Here is a 17,818-nt window from a genome sequence, read left to right on the forward strand (position 1 = left end):
TGATACTCCGGGTGGAAACAAAGCGAATCTCCACTGCTTTGCCTGCGCTTCCTTCATCAGCTGTTCTGACCGGCATTCACACAGGAAACGGGTATTGTTCTTAATACGCCGTCTCTTAAAACAACACGATATCCATAAACGAATCAATTATACTAGTTTTGTGCTCGTGCTTGAAAAAAATTATTGTCGCTTTGCTGAAGCTAGCTAGTTAGCCGGGTGCAGGCTAATTACTCTTGTCAAAAGAAGCAGTGAAAGCAGGTGTAGTAATAACGAAAAATGTTCCAAATATGTTGTCTATTGCTCATTTCTAGATGTGTATATATTTAAATGGGCTTAGATACTTATACGTTATTTGCAGGATTCATTCTAGAGCACCATGGGACTTTTGTCTGACCCCAACAGAAGAAAGGCATTGATCAACCTGCTCACTCGTCTCAATGCTCCAATCTGGTGTGTTCATTTCCCACTCACATTTATGTCCGTAACATATACTCATGTTATTCTTTGTCTTTTTATATGAACTGTAATCACAGGTGCAAATAACAAGACACATTTTTAAAAGTAAAAATAGTTACCTTTTTTCGAAGTAAGAAAATGCCATGCTTTATATAATAAAGAAATAAGGAGTATATAATATAAAGGGACCTGTTGGGAACCCATTTTAAAACATTAGTTCAAAGCATGCAATGCTTTCATCAACATCGTGCTTTTGAAAAGAGAGGAACTGGTTCACAAAAGAACGCACTGTTACAGTTTCTTATTTTCAAGAATGCAGAGTATGAGGCAGAAGAACGTACTTTGTCAGAACGCTAGTCTTCTAATTGGATCATTTGTGTACTTATTAACCTAATTCATTACAGTTAAGTCATGAGTCCTCTCCTCTGTTGCCATGTTAGCCATTTTGATAGCAGCACAAAATGCACCTTGGGGGTATTTTCCCAGCCAAGTCTGCACAAGTCAACAATCAATGCATCCTTGGTTTATGCTAGCAGACAAGAACAACAAAGTGTGGCGTTAGTTTGACATTGTTTTCCGTATAACAGGAAAGGTGAAAGGCAGTCAGAGTCAGACACCAAACATTGGTAGTGGCCCATTTTTACATTGTAAAAGCAGACATTTATTGACGTTGGACCAAAGGTATGTATTTCCAAGCCAATCATTGTGCAACCCTAACTATTATGTATCCATACATAACCAATGATCCACAAGAATACATTAAAAACAGTGTAAGTAGTCACAGTTCTAATTGCTTTTGGTTTTTATTTAAGGATAGCTTATTGGCGCCGAGCACCTTCTGTTTTTGTTTTAAATTAACAGTAGGATAAGTACATATTTAAGATAATTAGAAAAAAAATCCTGTTATAAATGATAAGTTGCAAACGTACGTGAAAGGCTCTATAATCACATCTATGATTTGCTTTATCAGTGACATATTCATGTCTGTGTAGCCGTTTGATTTTTTTACTTGCAAAATTTTGAACAATGTTCACAATTTCACTAGCTTGTACAGCCTCAAGAAAAATACTGTTAACATTGCTTGGTATGATTCCATAATCAATTTCATTTTTCATTAGGCATATTTTGTGATAATCTTGGGGCAATATTCACAAAGTGGTCATTGAATTGGTTTGCAATTTCTTCTTTATCATGAATTACCAGATGGCCCTTCATAAAATAGTTTGGATAGATTGGTGTTTTGCCTTGCCTTAATTCAATACTTTATTTATTATGGTATTTTTGTACTACATTTGTTTTTGTCTAATAATTTGGTGAAGTAATCCATTTTTTGTCTTCTTAGGATGGATACAAGTTTATTTTTTATATTTTTTATACCCAGATTCTGCATCTTTTGTTCTATGTTTGAGAAACATTCTATATAGATTTTTTTTTTCTTACAAGCATTTTTCCAACCCATTTGTCATCCAAGGATTATGAGTAGTATTTTTCCTGCTTTGTGCATGAATTGTAACCTTTTTACAATATTTATTGTATGAGTATAATCATGAAAGAATTTATAGGCATTATTTAAGTCGTTTATATATACGTGATCCCAGTTCTGCCGCTTCAAATCTTCTCTTAAAAGTTCTACTGCTTTTCTAGATGTGCCTCTTATGATGATTGGAGTTTCCTCTTGTGCAGTATTTCTACTTAATTTTTCATAGATTGTAAATACAGGGAGATGATCACTTATGTCTATTGTAAATATACCACTTTTTATTTCACCATGTATGTTTGTATATATATTACCAAAGATAGAAGCACTGTGGGTAGGGATCCTTGTACTCTATGTACGTTCCGTTTTTGTTTGAAATTAAAATGAAGATAAATAAATACAAGTGTTTAACATTTGATATTTTGAACAACGTTATTTACTGTAGAAAACGATAAGGCATTATTTACCTATTTTTATTTTTTACTCTCTAAGACTACCACTAATGACCCTGGGAGGTCCTTGAACCTTTTGTTCGAATTTTAAAACAAAGATATTAAAAAATAACTCCAAAAGTTGTTAGCATATGCTATAAAAAATTAAACAAAGTTGAATTTTTTTTAATTTCTTTTTTATTTTGACGCCAATATTAGTGAAAATTAATATCTGCTCCAAATATCGGCTTCTTGACTACTAATAATCTGTATCGGCCCTGTAACAAAAATATCGGTCTGTCTCTAATTTTATTTTCAAATAAGCTTTGCCAGAATATGCGTTTTTTATTTTATTTTGTTTTTTTCTCAATAGGACAATGCCAATAAATGTCTCACTAAAACTGATCATATTCATTCTTACAACCATAGTTTATATGATATTCCATGTTAAATTAATGTTTTATATGTAGTAGTTAGTTTTCTGCAGTAGATGATATGTGGACGAATATGTAAAGCAAAAACACATTCTCTTTAAGCTTGTTAGTTAAATACTTATAACAAAGTGCTGTAGAATTATGTTCTAATTCTTCTGGAACTCTTTCATTACAAGAATAACCTAACAGACAACTAAAAGATAACATTGTTGTTGTTCTTCCGGTTTCCATCCTCTCATTCGTCATTCGGCTCCTCCAGTGGGATGTGCTACATAGCGGGCATCGTGTGGTTCATGGGTTTGGCCTTCGAGCCGTTCATCCTGCGCACCTACATGTCCGAGAGCGCCATGGGGTCCACCATGGTGGAGGAGCGCTTCTCGGGCGGGGAGAGGGCGCTGCTCACTGCCAAGGAGTTTGGGGTACAAAAGAACAAAGCAGGGTAAGTCTAGACGCCTTTCGGTTCTCTGGCCCACGGTGCTATTGGAACAAAATGATTTTTGCGTGCAGTGGGATGCCGGTGGACTGGCTGGTGGAAACCATGAAGGCACGAGGCCTGGAGGTGTACACGCAGACCTTCTCCCGCAAGCTACCATTCCCGGATGAAAACAAAGAGAGATTTGTAATTCAACTCTTGTTACACATTTTTCGGACTCAAACTCTACGACTCATCCTCATTTCTGTCTTCTCTTCCCGCCAAGATGGTGAAAGGTACAAACGTGTACGGCATCTTCCGTGCCCCTCGTACCCCACGGACTGAATCTCTGGTGCTGAGCGCTCAGTGCAGTGAAGAAAATGACAACAACCAGGCTGTGGGGTTGCTGCTGGTTATGGCGCAGTACTTGAGAAGTAAGTTTGGAATACAAGTGGAAATATCATCGATTGGGCGAAAAGTAAAGCTTTGTTACTAGCTCTGCTGTTTCAGTTATGCAGTCGTTTTTTACATATCATATACAGTCATTTCTGGACTGCAAGGCGCACCTGACTATAAGCCGCGCCAGCTAAATTTGGGGAATACTTGAGTTTGTTACACACATAAGCCGCACCCGACTGTAAGCCGCAGGTGTTTTAATGTTACGGCAGCAGGTTCCCGCTACTTTCTTTTCCCCATCACGAGGGCGCAAATTGTCTCGCTGTGGTTCTGTCTCTCCTACTGTATTTGGGCTCACTTGGTTTGTTTTGCTCTGCCTGTCGCTCTTGCGCTTCCTTTATAGTGCCCACCCTTGTGATCTGACGGATTAGCCGCACCTTCGTATTAGCCGCAGGGTCGAATGCAAGTGAAAAAAGTAGCGGCTTATAGTCCAGAAATTACTGTAGGTTAAAAATATATATATTCTTGTCGCACAACATACTTCTATGGATTTAAAACAAATGGTTTACAATTTTTTCTTCAAATCAATATTTATTATAATTAGATTGAATTTATATTCTGTTTCTTTGTGATGCATAATTTTTTTTCATTGCATTAAAATAACAGATGAAAGAGATGACCTCTGCCAAGGCAGTACAGAACAAAATGTATGAATTGCATAAAATTTATCATTTACGGTATATTTAGGTTTAATTGTATGTATTTTATTATTCAAATACTAGTATTTGTATTTTTTGTAGATTTTTTTAATACTGTATACTAATGTATTTGTATTTTTTTTTTAACGTATAAAAGCACAACTACTGCAAAAATATATATAGCACAAGGACACGCAGTTGAAATATTTTAAATTATTTTGTGGTATCGTTACACTGAAAGTGTCTTGACTGCTCGCTGTCATTCTTTTTGTGTTTTTTTTCTTCTTTTTTTGTGTTGATTAGGGGCAGACAAAACAAGTTTTACTTCTTTCAGTTCCCTTTCATTTATTTTACTTTAATTTGAATATGGCTTTATATTGTCTTTTCTTTCTTTTCTTTTTTTACGAATGAATGAACTCTGCCAAGACAGATTTTTTTGTTTTTGTTTTATTTTGTTAATTTATATTTTTTAACAGCAAAAAAGGACTGCAAAAAAAGTTAAAAATATATATATAATTTTGAATTGTTTTATTTATGAAATTGTATTGTTGAAACAAAAAAACCTGTTCTATATCCATTACAAAAAGTCAGTAAAGAGAGGAGAGTCCAATATCATTAGCCTATTGTTACTTCTTTTTGAATTTTATTTTTTTCTTACAATACGCTATTCTTTTTATTTTCTGGTTGTATTAAAATGAACAACCCCATGAACATACTAATACTAATTAATGTATGCATAAATGTTGTCTTAAGACTTTGACTTTGAGGAAAACTGAATACTTTTCCTTTACATAGATCAAGTGTACTGGGCCAAGGATATTATCTTCCTCGTCAACGAGCACGATCAGATCGGCATGCATGCCTGGCTGGAAGGATACCACAACACCAACACCACCGGTGACCCATTTCTCCTCGTGCATACGTGTGGTCATTTTGACAAGCAGCTGTCAGCGATGTCATCCTTCGTGTAGGGATGGACTATTCGCCTCTCCAAGGCCGTGCCGGGGCCATCCAGGCGGCCCTGTCTCTGGAGCTCAGCAGCGACGTGGTGACCAGCCTGGACATCGTGTTCGAGGGGCTCAACGGGCAGCTGCCCAACTTGGACTTTGTCAACCTCTTCAACGCTTTCTGTCAAAAGATCGGTGTCCTTTGCACCATCCAGGGCAAGGTAGGAAAGTTGCAAAATGCATTTGTAGCATGTGTTAGAAAGTAAGGAATTATGGCATTTTAGCTACAACCCCCCCCCCCCCCCCCAACTTTAAAAAAAACCCTGAAATATAGAACCTTTTTCTTGAAAATGTGCATGTGATATCCTGAAAAATATGATTTATCTTTGAAATAAATATTTTTTTCTAGAAAGTAAAGCTTTGGATCCTGAAAATATGCATTTTTAAATCACTTGTTCTCCAAAGCTGTGAACTTTAAGATACAATTTTTACAAAATAAAAAATTCGGAAATATAAAATTTCAGTCTCGCAATGTTATGACTGATGTAAAAATATACATTTTCATCTTCTCTTTTGTTTTGTTTTTAATGTCCAACGTCACGGCTTGAAGTTTAATTCTAGTTTCCTTTTCAGTGTGGCCATAATACTCCTTTGTCGGTTGCAACTTCAATAATAACATCAATAATTTTAGTTAATTTTTACTTATTTTCCCTATTAAGTGTTGTGCAATAAACAAATGATATCATAAACAAATTAATACATTACATAGGTATGCATGTTGCATGGAACAAATATTTTAAACCTTAAAGATATACAAGCATAAAATGTCAAATTGAATGCAATATATCATCGCTGCTAAGTGAAAAACACTTATGTCCATTTTTATTTAATTTTTGTGATTTTGTTTTTTACGTTTTTGGGATGTCTGCATTCAGTTTCATCCCAAAATATATATTTTTTTTTTAATACAAAAATGGACTGTGTTTTTTTACATAGCTGTGACGATATACTACATTATGAAATCCTAAAGCGCAAATAAAAAGAAAATATACAAGAAAAATACTGAAATGAGCAGAAATCCAGTCAATCTATTTTGATCCTTTTTAGACTGGCTAATATCGAACAATATTACGAGAACATTACAATGTATGTGAAGTCAAAATGGAGTTTAGAGCAAAATAAAAAGGACTTATTTAGAGAATTACCAGATAAGCAGCAAGAAATGAGGCGGACTGGATGGAACGTAAACACTCATTTGTGTTCATCCTAAAATGTTGTGTCCCAGCTGCAGAGGAACGACTGGGACAGCACGTCAGGTTACAGCCACGCCGTGCAGACGATGATGCTGATGATGCTCAAGCAGGCCAGCGGCAGTTCTTGGGGCGACCACGGGCTCTTCCTGCGCTACCATGTGGAGGCCATCACCATCAAAGGCATCAACAGCCACCGCCAGTACAAGACGGACGCCACCACCGTCGGCAGGTTTGTGATGGCTTTCCATCTCATAGCTCACATCACCCTCTTGATTGATTATTTTTTTCAAATATAAGGGTTTAGTGGTGGACAAAATGAACAATGTTTTCCCCTTGTGTCTTTGCATCATTAGGCTCCTGGAGGGAATGTTTCGCAAGCTGAACAACCTCCTGGAGCGCCTGCACCAGTCCTACTTCTTCTACCTCTTGCCCTCGCTGTCCCACATGGCTCCCATCAGTTACTTCATGCCAGCCTTCGGCCTGATCGCCGTCATCCTGCTGCTGCGCGTATCCTCCCTTTCAGCCTGCTCACACTAAAATAACAACCAGCAGAATTCCTCACGTGTTCCAAGTTTTAGTCCTTGATTGAAATGCAGGCTTTGGATCTGTGGGCTCAAATCACAGCGCCTCCTGCGACACAAGATGGCGTCGCCGATGTGGAGCAGGTTGCTATGGCTTCAAGATGACAACATTTCCTCAACACTACGTCCACACCAATCTACATTATCCTCCTCACAGCAGTCCAGTACTAGCGTGCTGTCCGTGCTGACTCCGGTGGTGATCAGCCACCTGACCGGGGTGGCCCTCTACACGCTGCCCGTCCGCTTCCAGGAGATCGCGGTGGAGCACTTCCCGGTGTCTGAGACGGAGGCTGTGGTGTTGACGGCCATCGCCGTGTACACGGCTGGCCTGGCTCTGCCTCACAATACACACAGGTAACTTTACACCAGGATTTGGCATTTAAATATTACCAGTGTCCCAAAGACATATTTATACGTTTTTTGGTGTGTTTTTTTTTATGCTAGAGCAGACAGAAGGCTTTGATGCAGCCTCTGAACTGAAGAGAACGGTTGAAGCAATGGTAGTTATTACAAAAACGGCCAGCAGGTGGCAGCAGAGTATAAGAAATCAACCAGGGCCATGTTGCAACAAGCTGTTTTCCCAACAGTTTTAAACAGATTTGTGAATAATGATGAAATTTAGCTATAATCTAATGCTAATTGCTGCAAAACAGAAACAGATAAAAATATTTTAAAAATTCCCGATGAACGAAGAAACTTCTTTCTTTTGGTAGGTTCCATGTTTTTATAGCAATGGAACACAATAATCTATGGGCCTTTCAAAATCTAGTAAAACACCCGCCGGGAGTGAAGAGGGTTGCTTCAGTGAATATGGTTGGGAAGTGAATGCGTTAACAAAAATGGCGATTGCAGATAACCAAAAGTTTAACCGTACTTTGTGATGTTGATCTTATCAATACTGTATTGATAACAGTTCTAAGCATATCAGACATTTTTATTTTATTGATAAAAACTTAAAAAAAAAATACCATACTTTGTATGTTAATGCTCCTGTAGCGTGAGAGGGGGGGAGATCGATACCCTATGTTGCGATAGGGGGATCACATATATTGCAAAATTGCTAATACCAGGGGTCTGCAACTTGTGGCTCCCTGTGGATTTTTAGATTAAATATTTTTCAAATGAATTAATAATTTAGAAAAAAATATATTAATAAAATATTCAAAAAAATATCAGGGTCCAAATTTGTAAATTGTCAAAAAAAGAGAGACGAAAGTTTAAAAAAATAATGTTTTCTGAGTTTGGTCATATGACGTTCACAAGCTGAGCCGTGATGTCATTTTCAGTCGACAGCAAGTGGCAAAATGGCCAGGTGATTTAGCTGTTTAACTCATATTCCACAAATGCAACATTAATCAGAATAGAGAATACCATATTATTTTAAAGACATTTTGGGTTGACTTTCCCTTTTTAAATATTTACTTAGCACCGATATGCCACAAGATGGCGGCAAAGAGTTACTTTTGTCTTAGTGTAGCTCCAGCTCGGGTCAAGATATTTCCTTGGCAACAAAGATGGTGAGTTTTTAAATAACTGAGAATACCCCCCACCCCCCAACAGAAAGAAAAATCAACCAGGCCATTTTGTCTCCCACCCTTTGTGTCCTCATTTATACTGTCCTGTGTCTGTGAGACAGATTTGTGTCTGGCGAGGGGACGGAGCAGGGCTGGAAAGTTCTAAAGCTGGTAGCCGTGTTGCACTTGAGCGTGCTGCTGGGCTGCACCGCCCTCCTCAACTTCTCACTGGGCTTCATCCTCGCCCTCACGCTGGTGCCCGTGGCCGCCGGCGTCACGCCACACGCCCCCAAGTATAAAATGCCCGCGTCGAACCTCACCGTCATTCTTCAAACTGCTGACTCGCCACTTCTCGCATCCCTCAGGTTGCCGACGGCCGTCATCTTGGTGGTCCTCAGCCCGGCCTGCATCTTGCTCTTCTCCGTCTTCGTTTTCCACGAGCTGCAGGAGACGCCGCTGAGCTTCCAGGACGGCTGGCTGCTCTTCCTGTCGGTCATCTCGCAGGGCATCCTGGACCACACGCTGTACGGCTCGCTGGTTTTCCCGCTGGTGGCGCTGCTGGTGTATCCCTGCTGGCTGCTTTTCTGGAACATCCTCTTCTGGAAGTAGGACACGTTTTCAACAAAGGTAAACTCAGGTTCTTCTACCACCAAGGATTGACCCTTGATAAGTCCACTGGAGGACTGACTGTACATTTTTTTAAAATATTTTATTAGGGGTGGGTGTAAGCATCAATTGATTGTTTTTGGCTTGAAGAAACTGAGGCAAAATTGAGTGTACTACATGGCTGCAACAGATTCAGTCCTAACAACTAGCCGTGCCGTTTAAAGAACTTTTTTTTTTTTAAATGTTTATGTGCAAATAATGGATTAAATGGGCTCTTTGCACAAATCCACTACTTCCTGAACTCAATACCATTCCTTCATTTCCTGTCTTTCATGAGTGGACAAGCTGATTAATTCAGATATGCCTGACCTCCGTAACCACGACGACAATGGCCAGACACACCTGGATTAATCAATTTGTCCAATCTATCGAAATTCAAACACAATCTGCTTCTTCCTCTGGTCGTTGAATCGGTGGAGGCTGATGTCTGTGGATCTCACTCTGCTTCATCTATTTCCTTCCTTTCCTCAGTCTCTCCTTTGGTCTCTTAAGGTCTCCCTAATTTGTTGAAATTTAGATTTTTCTGGGGTTGGTGAAAGACTCTGGTTGGTAACCCCCGGTGGGCAGTAGGTAATGTCTGGTCGGTGTTGGATTTCACTTTCCTTTCTTTGATCCTTCCTCGGGTCTCCTGACAACCTCACGACTCTAGCTGGATTCTGAAGTATTCGGTTTAGGTGAACGGTATGGGATTTTTAATAGGTTTTAGATGAATTAATGAGTGTACACTCACACGCATGCACACACACGTACTCACGCACATACAAAATAAAAATAAAAAAAGAGCAATGATGATGTCAAATTGGTAAAATTACCGAATGAACAATACTGAGCTCTCCAAAAAAAAAAATAAAAAATAATCAATTTGTCCAATCGTGAAAGACAGGAAACAAAAGAGTGGTGTTAAGTTCAAGAAGTAGTTGAGCTGTGCGAAGAACCCATTGCTGATAGTTCAATAAAGGAAACTTATTTAACAATTCCAGGTTAATGTACTGATCTCCAGCACTGTATTTATGCCGAAAAAGAAAAAAAGATGAATGTTATGTACATTACTTCAGTGCATATGGATTTAAGAAAGGCACATTGGAAAGCAGTGTGGGTTTCTTTTTATATACTTGTTTTAAAACATTGTGTATTCCAGTTGTTCCGTTTAAAGGCTTTAAAACAGAAAGTGATGTTGACTTAATGAATTGATTTTTTTTGTGTTCAATGTTCTCAATAAGACCACCACGGTGGTATGGAATTGTTTATTCATTTAATGTCATTTGTTGTTGTTTTTTTTACACAGTAATATGTATAACATCATTCCGTCGCTGTCACAACTCGAGGAGGGAATCTAATAAAATCAAATCAGCTACTAACATGTACATCAATTATGAATCATAAAAAAAAAAGCACACGTGTCCATTAAAATAGATTTGTAAAGAGTAAAAGCACTTGTAACCACCCTGTAAACATCCTGTCTCGTCGCCAACTTCACAGTTTTGCCCAGACGGAAATGCCAACATTGCCCGCACATTCCGTCACCACCTAAAACCTTTGCTCTGCAAGCTGAATTCTTGCGGTATTTGAGTTCACAAACTCCCGAGAATACATCTTGTACAGAGCCTGCTGATTTTCACCGATCTGTACACTTTTTGTATGGACCAATCACAAAGCGGTATTTAACGTTTGGGGGCGGGATATGCGGCTGTGACGAAACCAGGAAACGCTGACGCCGGGGTAAACAAACCCAACATGGACGCTGCAATTAATTCTGTTCTTGCTGATTTACTCTGTTTCCTTGTTGAATATTGAACAGTGAGAGGCGCTTCATGCATTTTTATCTGGTAAATATGTTCGTGCTTTTTTCTCTCGATGAGAAAGAGGATATTTTCATCCGTTGCCGTGATTGGTCAAAAAAAAGTTAGGTAGATGTGTACAAGATGCCGCATTGTCCAATCAGCTCAAAGTATTGTACAGAATGTCCCGCCTTTACAGAGCAAAGCACCCCCAGATTGATAATGTGGAGAAATCACAATTATCAATCTGGCTATTGCCAGGTTAGTCGCCACCTCCCCTCCAATAAATTATTAAGTAAATCTTTTTTTCTTTTTCTTTTTTTAATGAAATTTAAAAAAAAATAGAGAAGAGGTGTGGCTAAACTCAAAGCATTTGTGAAAAATAGCCGAACTTTCTTATTCCGGCGTCATGCTACAGTGCTTCAAACGTCTCCAACAGCTATCGGCTGCCAGGACTCTCAGTGCACTTGACAATCATCGTGGTGTGTGTTGACAACATGTATGGCATAGCATTGTGTGTGTGTGAGAGAGGAAACCGCAGCGATGGGCGGTCAACTGCTGCTCGAGGCAGGCTCGCCGCGTGCTGCCTGCTGGAGGGCGTTGGCGGCGTGTGCGTCGGGTTTGGCCGTAGCGCAGATTTCGCAGCCTGGACGAGAAGGCTTGTTGATGAACGTGCATGAGGGACACGCCCATTCAGTCTACGGGAAGCAGGGGATTACAGGACGTTTGGGTTAGCACAAGACTTTATTAATCGTCTTTTGCAAAGTTGGTTACTCCCTGGGGGCCAAATGTACTGAAACTCGTATTGTAAAACATAAACAGAAAGTAAAGTAAATTTAAAAACATTGAAATAATGCAATAAATGGTAAAATAAGTGTTTTTCTCTACAGTGTCGGTGACAAAATGTGCCTTTTTCATTTAGAGGGCCCTTCCCAAAGGTGTGTGGTTTTGATGGTTACCTGTGTTCTAATAGGTTTGTTGCTCAAATGCAGATTCTCCATGTCAAGGACAACCTGTAAATCAGCTGGTTTATCGCCACCGCCTGTATATATATAAAAAAAAAACATTTGACAACTTTTTCTTCTAGTTTTAAAAGTCAAGCAACATAGTCACCAATGGTACGTTCACATGCAGGCAATAACCCGTTAAAACCCTTGAAAGGCCATGTAAACATGAGCTAAAACCCGAATACGACCCCTGGGTTACTTTTCTAACCCGAATTCTTTGCTATAAAAATACCTATCAAGGTATGTCGATTGAATAGGGCATTGGTTTGCCTTGTGCGCATGCTCTATTGTTCTTCACGTACTCCTATTTGCAAGGAATCTTGGTCTTTGTAGTACAGGAACGACTTACGGCTGGCGCCGTGCTACTTGAATACATTGAGTTCTCCGCAGCGTTTTCACATTATTTTATGTCTCTTAAGACAAAAATGCCACAGTCCGTGCTTCAGGCGTGCAACCCACTAGAAATACTCAAGTAGAGGCAAACACTTGATGACGCAGCAAAGAACCACACTTTTGGAGTGAGGAGGAAATCCACTACTTGATTTAGTGTGGTGAGTGACATAAATAGTAACAAATAAATATATAGTAGTAGTAGAAAGTTAAAAGCCGTATCCGCAGCAGTAAGATGGTGGCAAAACATGTCAGTCTTATGTAAGATGAGTGTAATATAAATAGTAGTTACTATATGATTTTTTTTTTTTGGGCTGCATATTACCAGTACTTTAATAGTGGGTTTTTAAAATGAATTAACATTGAAAAAAATCCCAATTTCTACAAACTCTAAAATAAGGCAAGTTTCGGTAACTCCCCCATTCCTATAATTTAACGATATATATATATATTTAAAATATATATATATATATATATATATATATTTAAAATATATATATATATATATATATATATATATTTAAAAAAAAAATATATATATATATATTTAAAAATATATATATATATATATATATTTAAAATATATATATATTTTTTTTTTTTAAATTAAGCTATGATTTTTATTTTTTTTTTTAAATGCCACAAAGTACTGCACATTGTAACAATTTGCCCAAAAATAGCTTATTATTTGACATTTTATGACTGAAACATATTTTAATTAGCAGGAGTTCCATTGCGAATCGCAGTGGAAACCTCTGGTCCATAATTTTCAGACTGGATTTGGGTTCGAATTTCCAGCCCTCTGTCATGTGACTTCATGTGTGTGTTGTGTAAGGGGTGTGTGCAGTTTCATTTTCCGTCAACAGGTGGCAGTAACTATTCAAAATTGAATTTCCTGCGTTTAGTAGCTTTAATGACTGTTTTTTTTAATACTCTCAAAAGGCAACCTAAAGCACATTGCTTTCATATCAGAAAATACTTAATGTATTTTTTTAACACGAAATATTAAACCTATTCAACTATAGCCCGTTTTGGCAGCAAACTTATCATTCATTGCTTTGCTTGCTGAAAGTAGAAGAAAAACGTAATGGCCAATTACTGATAAATGTTAACCGAGTGAGCATTGTCCTACAATTGACAATTAGAAACGTGCAGAGACGTACCCTGATTGGTGTGGGGTAACCGTGGCGGCAGTGTGCTGTAGCCCCGACGGTCTTGGGACGCGGGGCCGTTGCCGGGCGGAAGGGGTGGGGCGGACAGAGCGCCCTCCAGATCCTGCTGCAACAGCTGTCGCGTGATGCGGGCTTGGCGCGCCGAGATCAAGTAGAGGTACGCCGTGTCGCCGTCGCGCTGGACTCCATAGGACGCCAGCGAGCGCGAGTCCGTGCACAGACACTGACCCATCACCCAGCGCTGCACGCGCGGGTGGAAGCTGTACTCCACGAACACCTGCGCAGGTAAACAGTGCTGCTTTATGTTTTGTTTGTTTTTTTCTTCTTGTAATGTTGAGTTGTATGTAACCTGTTGTTTGAGTGCAGCCACCGTCATGTAGGGGAAGACTTTAACTGTGAAGCAACAGGAAGAAGAAACGTCCTCCACTACCACAGACAAGCTGTAAGACAACAAAATGTTTACAAGACGCTATTGACCAATATCTTATAACTCAATTAGCCCCAATGACAAATTCAAATTTCAGTCATTCAGTCAGATCATACCTGATCTCCCCGCTGGCGTAATTCTTCTCCGCCGGCTGGATGCTCAGAATCGCTTTCTGCCGGGCCAGGGCGGACGCATGCAGGGCAGCGGCTTGCGCGTCGCCAGCTTCCACCGCCTTGACGAGCTCCAAGCAAAGCTCCTCTGAAGAAAATGAAGAGATGGAAAAGTGAGTACGTTTGTCAGCAAGTTAAGATTCGCGAATAAGTGGTGACACCCACCGGCGAGCGGCAGTGACGGTTCTGTAGCGGTGGCGTCTGCTTGCTTGCCGCTTGCTTCGTAAACTGGAAGACAGCAAAAATAAAAAGCGTCTCACAATGAAGCTGGTCAATTTGCGTTAACGTGACGAAGAAACTGAAATCTGACCCCGCTGGGCCTCTCGTAGTGACGACGTGACCACGGTGGCCCACTCCTCGGCCTCGCGGTCACAGCGGAAAGAGAAGCGGATAAAGTCGTGAGGCGGCGCCGTCAAACGCATCTCGTGGCAGCGCGTTGACTTCACCTCATAGTGCACCGAGCGCAGGTCGAACTCCACCAACTGGGGACAGGAAAAAAGATGGCTTGGTTATAAGTGCAATCAAATTTCCCAAATAATGGACAGCTTTTACTATAGAGTTTTTTTTTTTTTTTTTTATATATACACTTTTATGATATCGGATTCCGTCAAATAGCGGCAGCTCTTTAATATTGCCGTCAACTGTTGAGTTTTTTCTTGTGGTAACAATAAATGAATATGCCCTAAAATGACTTTTTGCCTTGTCGCTCCCTTTTAATGACTAACTTGCATAAAACCAATTAAATATGTTTTCAATTAGTTTTATTATATTACTTTGTTATAAAAATAATTTCGTTTTCGTAAATAGTAAGCGGGAAATTAAGTTAAAAAAAAAAACATTCCTCTCAGGGGGCAGCCATTTTGCCACTTGCTATCAACTGACATCACAGTTGCTATAGGGCTCCGGTAACGACCAATCACAGGTCAGCTTCACAAAACAGGTGAGCCGTGATTGGTTGTTACCTGAGGCTTGAGCCACAGTGACTTAATCTTTAACAAACGACAGTACAACGAAAAATGGCCGCCTATTGAGATGGATAAAACACAGGTGGATTTTCCTGTTTAATTGATATTCCACAACTGCATTAATCAGAATGCCGTTTTTAGACTAGTAGGGTGCATAGAATATTTTAGTGTAAAATATTTTATGTTTTCAGTGACTGTCGTAATTGAGGGTGTCACTAAAACCAACACACACTTTTAGCTTATTAGTTTTCAGTAAACTTTTTTTTTTTTGCTTAAATGTAGAAATACGCTAATAAGAAGCAGGCCGGTATTGTAAGGTAAAATCTCACCACGTTGCGGTTTCCGCTGGTGTCCCGCAGGGCCAGTCGAAACTCTCCGGCCCGGCTCGGGTCCATGCTGAGCTGGAGGCGCAGAGCCTCGCTGTCAGCTCCGGGCAGGCACAAGGAGCGAATACCGGAGTGGGACACCGACACGCGGACGGACATTAAGACAGTGCTGCAGCAAACCGACGAGGGAGCGAAGCCGGCGTCGCAGGCTCCGGGCTGGTTAGAACCGAGCAGTGAAACCTGCGGAGCCCAGCCGCCCGAGCTGAGTGCCATGTCGCCCCGCGGACGAGCGGGGCTTCGATAGCCCCGCCGAGAGAGCGTCAGTGACTACTAACGCTTAGAAGAGCCACCGATGGGAGGTAAAAGCGCGTGTGCTCCCGGGTCGGTCGTATATGTCCACCTGGTCGGCTAATGGTTCCATTTCTAACCGAACCGAGCCACCAGGTACGGGAAGGAGAGAAGAAACAAAACAGGAAGTAGATGAGTTGGACGTACGTTCGTCCAAGATTTCGCTCCGTTAGGAAACAACGCGAGATTTTACGGCGTTTGACACTTTTCGTGTGTCTCACTGCATGGTAAAGCTATAATAAAATATTTTAAAACAGTATAGCATTTATTTATAGTTCTAGGCTTGTTTGTATAAATCAAAGTAAAATGATTTAACCGAATCTAAAAAAACCTTTAAAAAAAACACAAACAATAAAATATAATTATTACTTCTGATTAATAGGCATGAGCTTAAAATGCAAGTCATTCGAAAATGAATAATTAATTTAACAAACATGTAATACAAATAAAAAATATACCTTAAGAAGTGGGGCTTAAGTAAAACAACAACAATTTATGTTAAAAAAAAAACATGTAGGAAGAAATTAATAATAATAGAATTAATGTTACTTGCATTAGATTCAATTGTACCTAATTATGAAAATACAAGTTTTTATTTTATTTTTTAATTTATTATTTGGAAATACAAGTAAACCAGTGAAGTTTGATCCTATTTGTTGGTAAATTACGTTCTTTGTATACATAAACAATATACAAAAAAAAATCAATAGTTAATATTTAATGATTCACATTAAAATTAATTTGAAAATACATAAAAAAAAGTTAATTATAACAGTGGAACTTTATCCTATGTATCAATATTTTATTAAACAAAATAAAATAAAGTTAGCAATATTTAAAATAATAAAGTTTTTTATTATTATGATTACTATTTTAAAAATGTAGTTTGCATGTCATTCCAGGACATAAATATCAACCAGTGTCAAGGTCCACGAAGGAATTATATTTTGATGTTGTAGTTCAACGTGGTGGTGGAATGGTGGTCAACTGGTTTAAGTCGTGAGTTAAAATCTGGGCTCTGGCCTTCCTGTGTCACTTTGCATCTTCGTCTCGTGCTTGCATGCGTTTTCTCTTTTGTTTTCTTACACATTCTGAAAATGTGTCGTTTTACGACTCAAGATTCTAAATCATAGCTGGCCAAACTTTCATTTCAGGCCTTCATGCAGAAAAACGGAAGATTGCAGGAGCCACTTTAAAATTCTTTGACTTTAATTTATTAAAGTAAAAAATGTGCTGTGCCGTGACATCAAAGATGTAATCCGCAACGTTTGTCTCATATTCATCTTTTAATCTGAAACCCAAATGTCGCTATACACTAAAAACAAAGGAATTATTCTTGCCGTTCCAATACTTTTGGAACTGACTGTATAATGCTTAGAACCTTGCACCGATAGTGACATATTAACCATTTCTCCTTTTGAATCTAGAGTAAAGCATGCAGACTAACGTGTGTATTCATAATGGAAACAAATTCAAGTTAAAATATGAACCAAAGGGTCAACTTGTACCCAATCATTTTCCGTCCTTTAACAAAAAACAAAAATCATCCCTGTTAATAAAGTACACATTCCCTCGTCATCTGTGTGTATCTTTAACCAGGAATTCTCCTCTGACACTTACACAACTTGGACTGCCGAAAGGAGCTGCAGTCACGCAGGAGATGAGCGCCCACGTGAGGACCGACCACTTGGCGAACCTGATGGAACGAGCGGCTCGCATCAAGGAGACGCTGCAGCAGGTAAAACCAAAATGGTGATATCGACCTTCAAAATGTGCTATCATTTGTCATTTCCCAACCAAATGTGGCAACCAGGGAGCAAAGACGCCCTTTAAGGATGTGATAGACGTCAGCTGGGGTGACCCTCACAGGGCTGGCATGAAACCGCTCACCTTTGTCAGACAGGTAGCAAAGATGGCCGATGAGAATGCATTTTGTAAGTGGATTCATTTGACTGTGCGCGCACGGCGAG

General features: G+C 39.3%; 3 protein-coding genes across 5 annotated transcripts in view; 2 read left to right on the plus strand and 1 right to left on the minus strand.

Annotated features, from left to right (window-relative positions):
- gpaa1 (glycosylphosphatidylinositol anchor attachment 1) lies at window positions 1–10,623 on the plus strand. 3 transcript variants are annotated; one of them, XM_077555868.1, is made up of 13 exons: window positions 1–91; window positions 359–450; window positions 3,058–3,237; window positions 3,306–3,417; window positions 3,497–3,644; window positions 5,100–5,201; window positions 5,276–5,472; window positions 6,537–6,733; window positions 6,858–7,011; window positions 7,101–7,169; window positions 7,243–7,439; window positions 8,722–8,892; window positions 8,965–10,623. In XM_077555868.1, exons 2-13 carry the CDS (start codon window positions 377–379, stop codon window positions 9,206–9,208), a joined length of 1,845 nt encoding a protein of 614 aa, XP_077411994.1. In that variant the 5' UTR covers window positions 1–91; window positions 359–376; the 3' UTR covers window positions 9,209–10,623. The 3 variants fall into 3 exon arrangements, with proteins under 3 accessions (XP_077411994.1, XP_077411996.1, XP_077411995.1); XM_077555870.1 differs by having other exon boundaries at window positions 7,246–7,439; XM_077555869.1 differs by lacking the exon at window positions 1–91 and adding an exon at window positions 102–258.
- Window positions 10,496–16,007, minus strand: LOC144042846 (ranBP-type and C3HC4-type zinc finger-containing protein 1-like). The gene is made up of 8 exons (XM_077555872.1): window positions 15,504–16,007; window positions 14,520–14,691; window positions 14,375–14,437; window positions 14,156–14,297; window positions 13,962–14,052; window positions 13,604–13,889; window positions 12,003–12,085; window positions 10,496–11,741 (listed from the first exon to the last, which is right to left on the minus strand). Exons 1-8 carry the CDS (start codon window positions 15,771–15,773, stop codon window positions 11,595–11,597), a joined length of 1,254 nt encoding a protein of 417 aa, XP_077411998.1. The 5' UTR covers window positions 15,774–16,007; the 3' UTR covers window positions 10,496–11,594.
- LOC144042845 (alanine aminotransferase 1) overlaps window positions 15,712–17,818 on the plus strand; it is a 7,814-nt gene continuing 5,707 nt past the window's right edge. The window contains exons 1-3 of the mRNA XM_077555871.1: window positions 15,712–15,859; window positions 17,448–17,586; window positions 17,662–17,751. Coding sequence (XP_077411997.1) covers window positions 17,509–17,586; window positions 17,662–17,751 — 168 coding nt within the window. The 5' untranslated portion in view covers window positions 15,712–15,859; window positions 17,448–17,508. The remainder of the gene's footprint in view (window positions 15,860–17,447; window positions 17,587–17,661; window positions 17,752–17,818) is intronic.

This window comes from Vanacampus margaritifer, chromosome 2 (assembly GCF_051991255.1).
Source record: "Vanacampus margaritifer isolate UIUO_Vmar chromosome 2, RoL_Vmar_1.0, whole genome shotgun sequence".
Lineage (NCBI taxonomy): Eukaryota > Metazoa > Chordata > Actinopteri > Syngnathiformes > Syngnathidae > Vanacampus > Vanacampus margaritifer.

Coding starts and splice junctions, on each gene's coding strand:
- gpaa1 (XM_077555868.1), top strand. CDS start 377: ATGGGACTTTTGTCTGACCCCAACAGAAGAAAGGCATTGATCAACCTG. Junction 5,473..6,536: donor TTTGCACCATCCAGGGCAAG/GTAGGAAAGTTG, acceptor GTTGTGTCCCAG/CTGCAGAGGAACGACTGGGA. Junction 7,012..7,100: donor CCGTCATCCTGCTGCTGCGC/GTATCCTCCCTT, acceptor ATTGAAATGCAG/GCTTTGGATCTGTGGGCTCA.
- LOC144042846 (XM_077555872.1), bottom strand. CDS start 15,773: ATGGCACTCAGCTCGGGCGGCTGGGCTCCGCAGGTTTCACTGCTCGGT. Junction 14,298..14,374: donor ACCGTCACTGCCGCTCGCCG/GTGGGTGTCACC, acceptor CATTTTCTTCAG/AGGAGCTTTGCTTGGAGCTC. Junction 14,053..14,155: donor TACGCCAGCGGGGAGATCAG/GTATGATCTGAC, acceptor GTTGTCTTACAG/CTTGTCTGTGGTAGTGGAGG.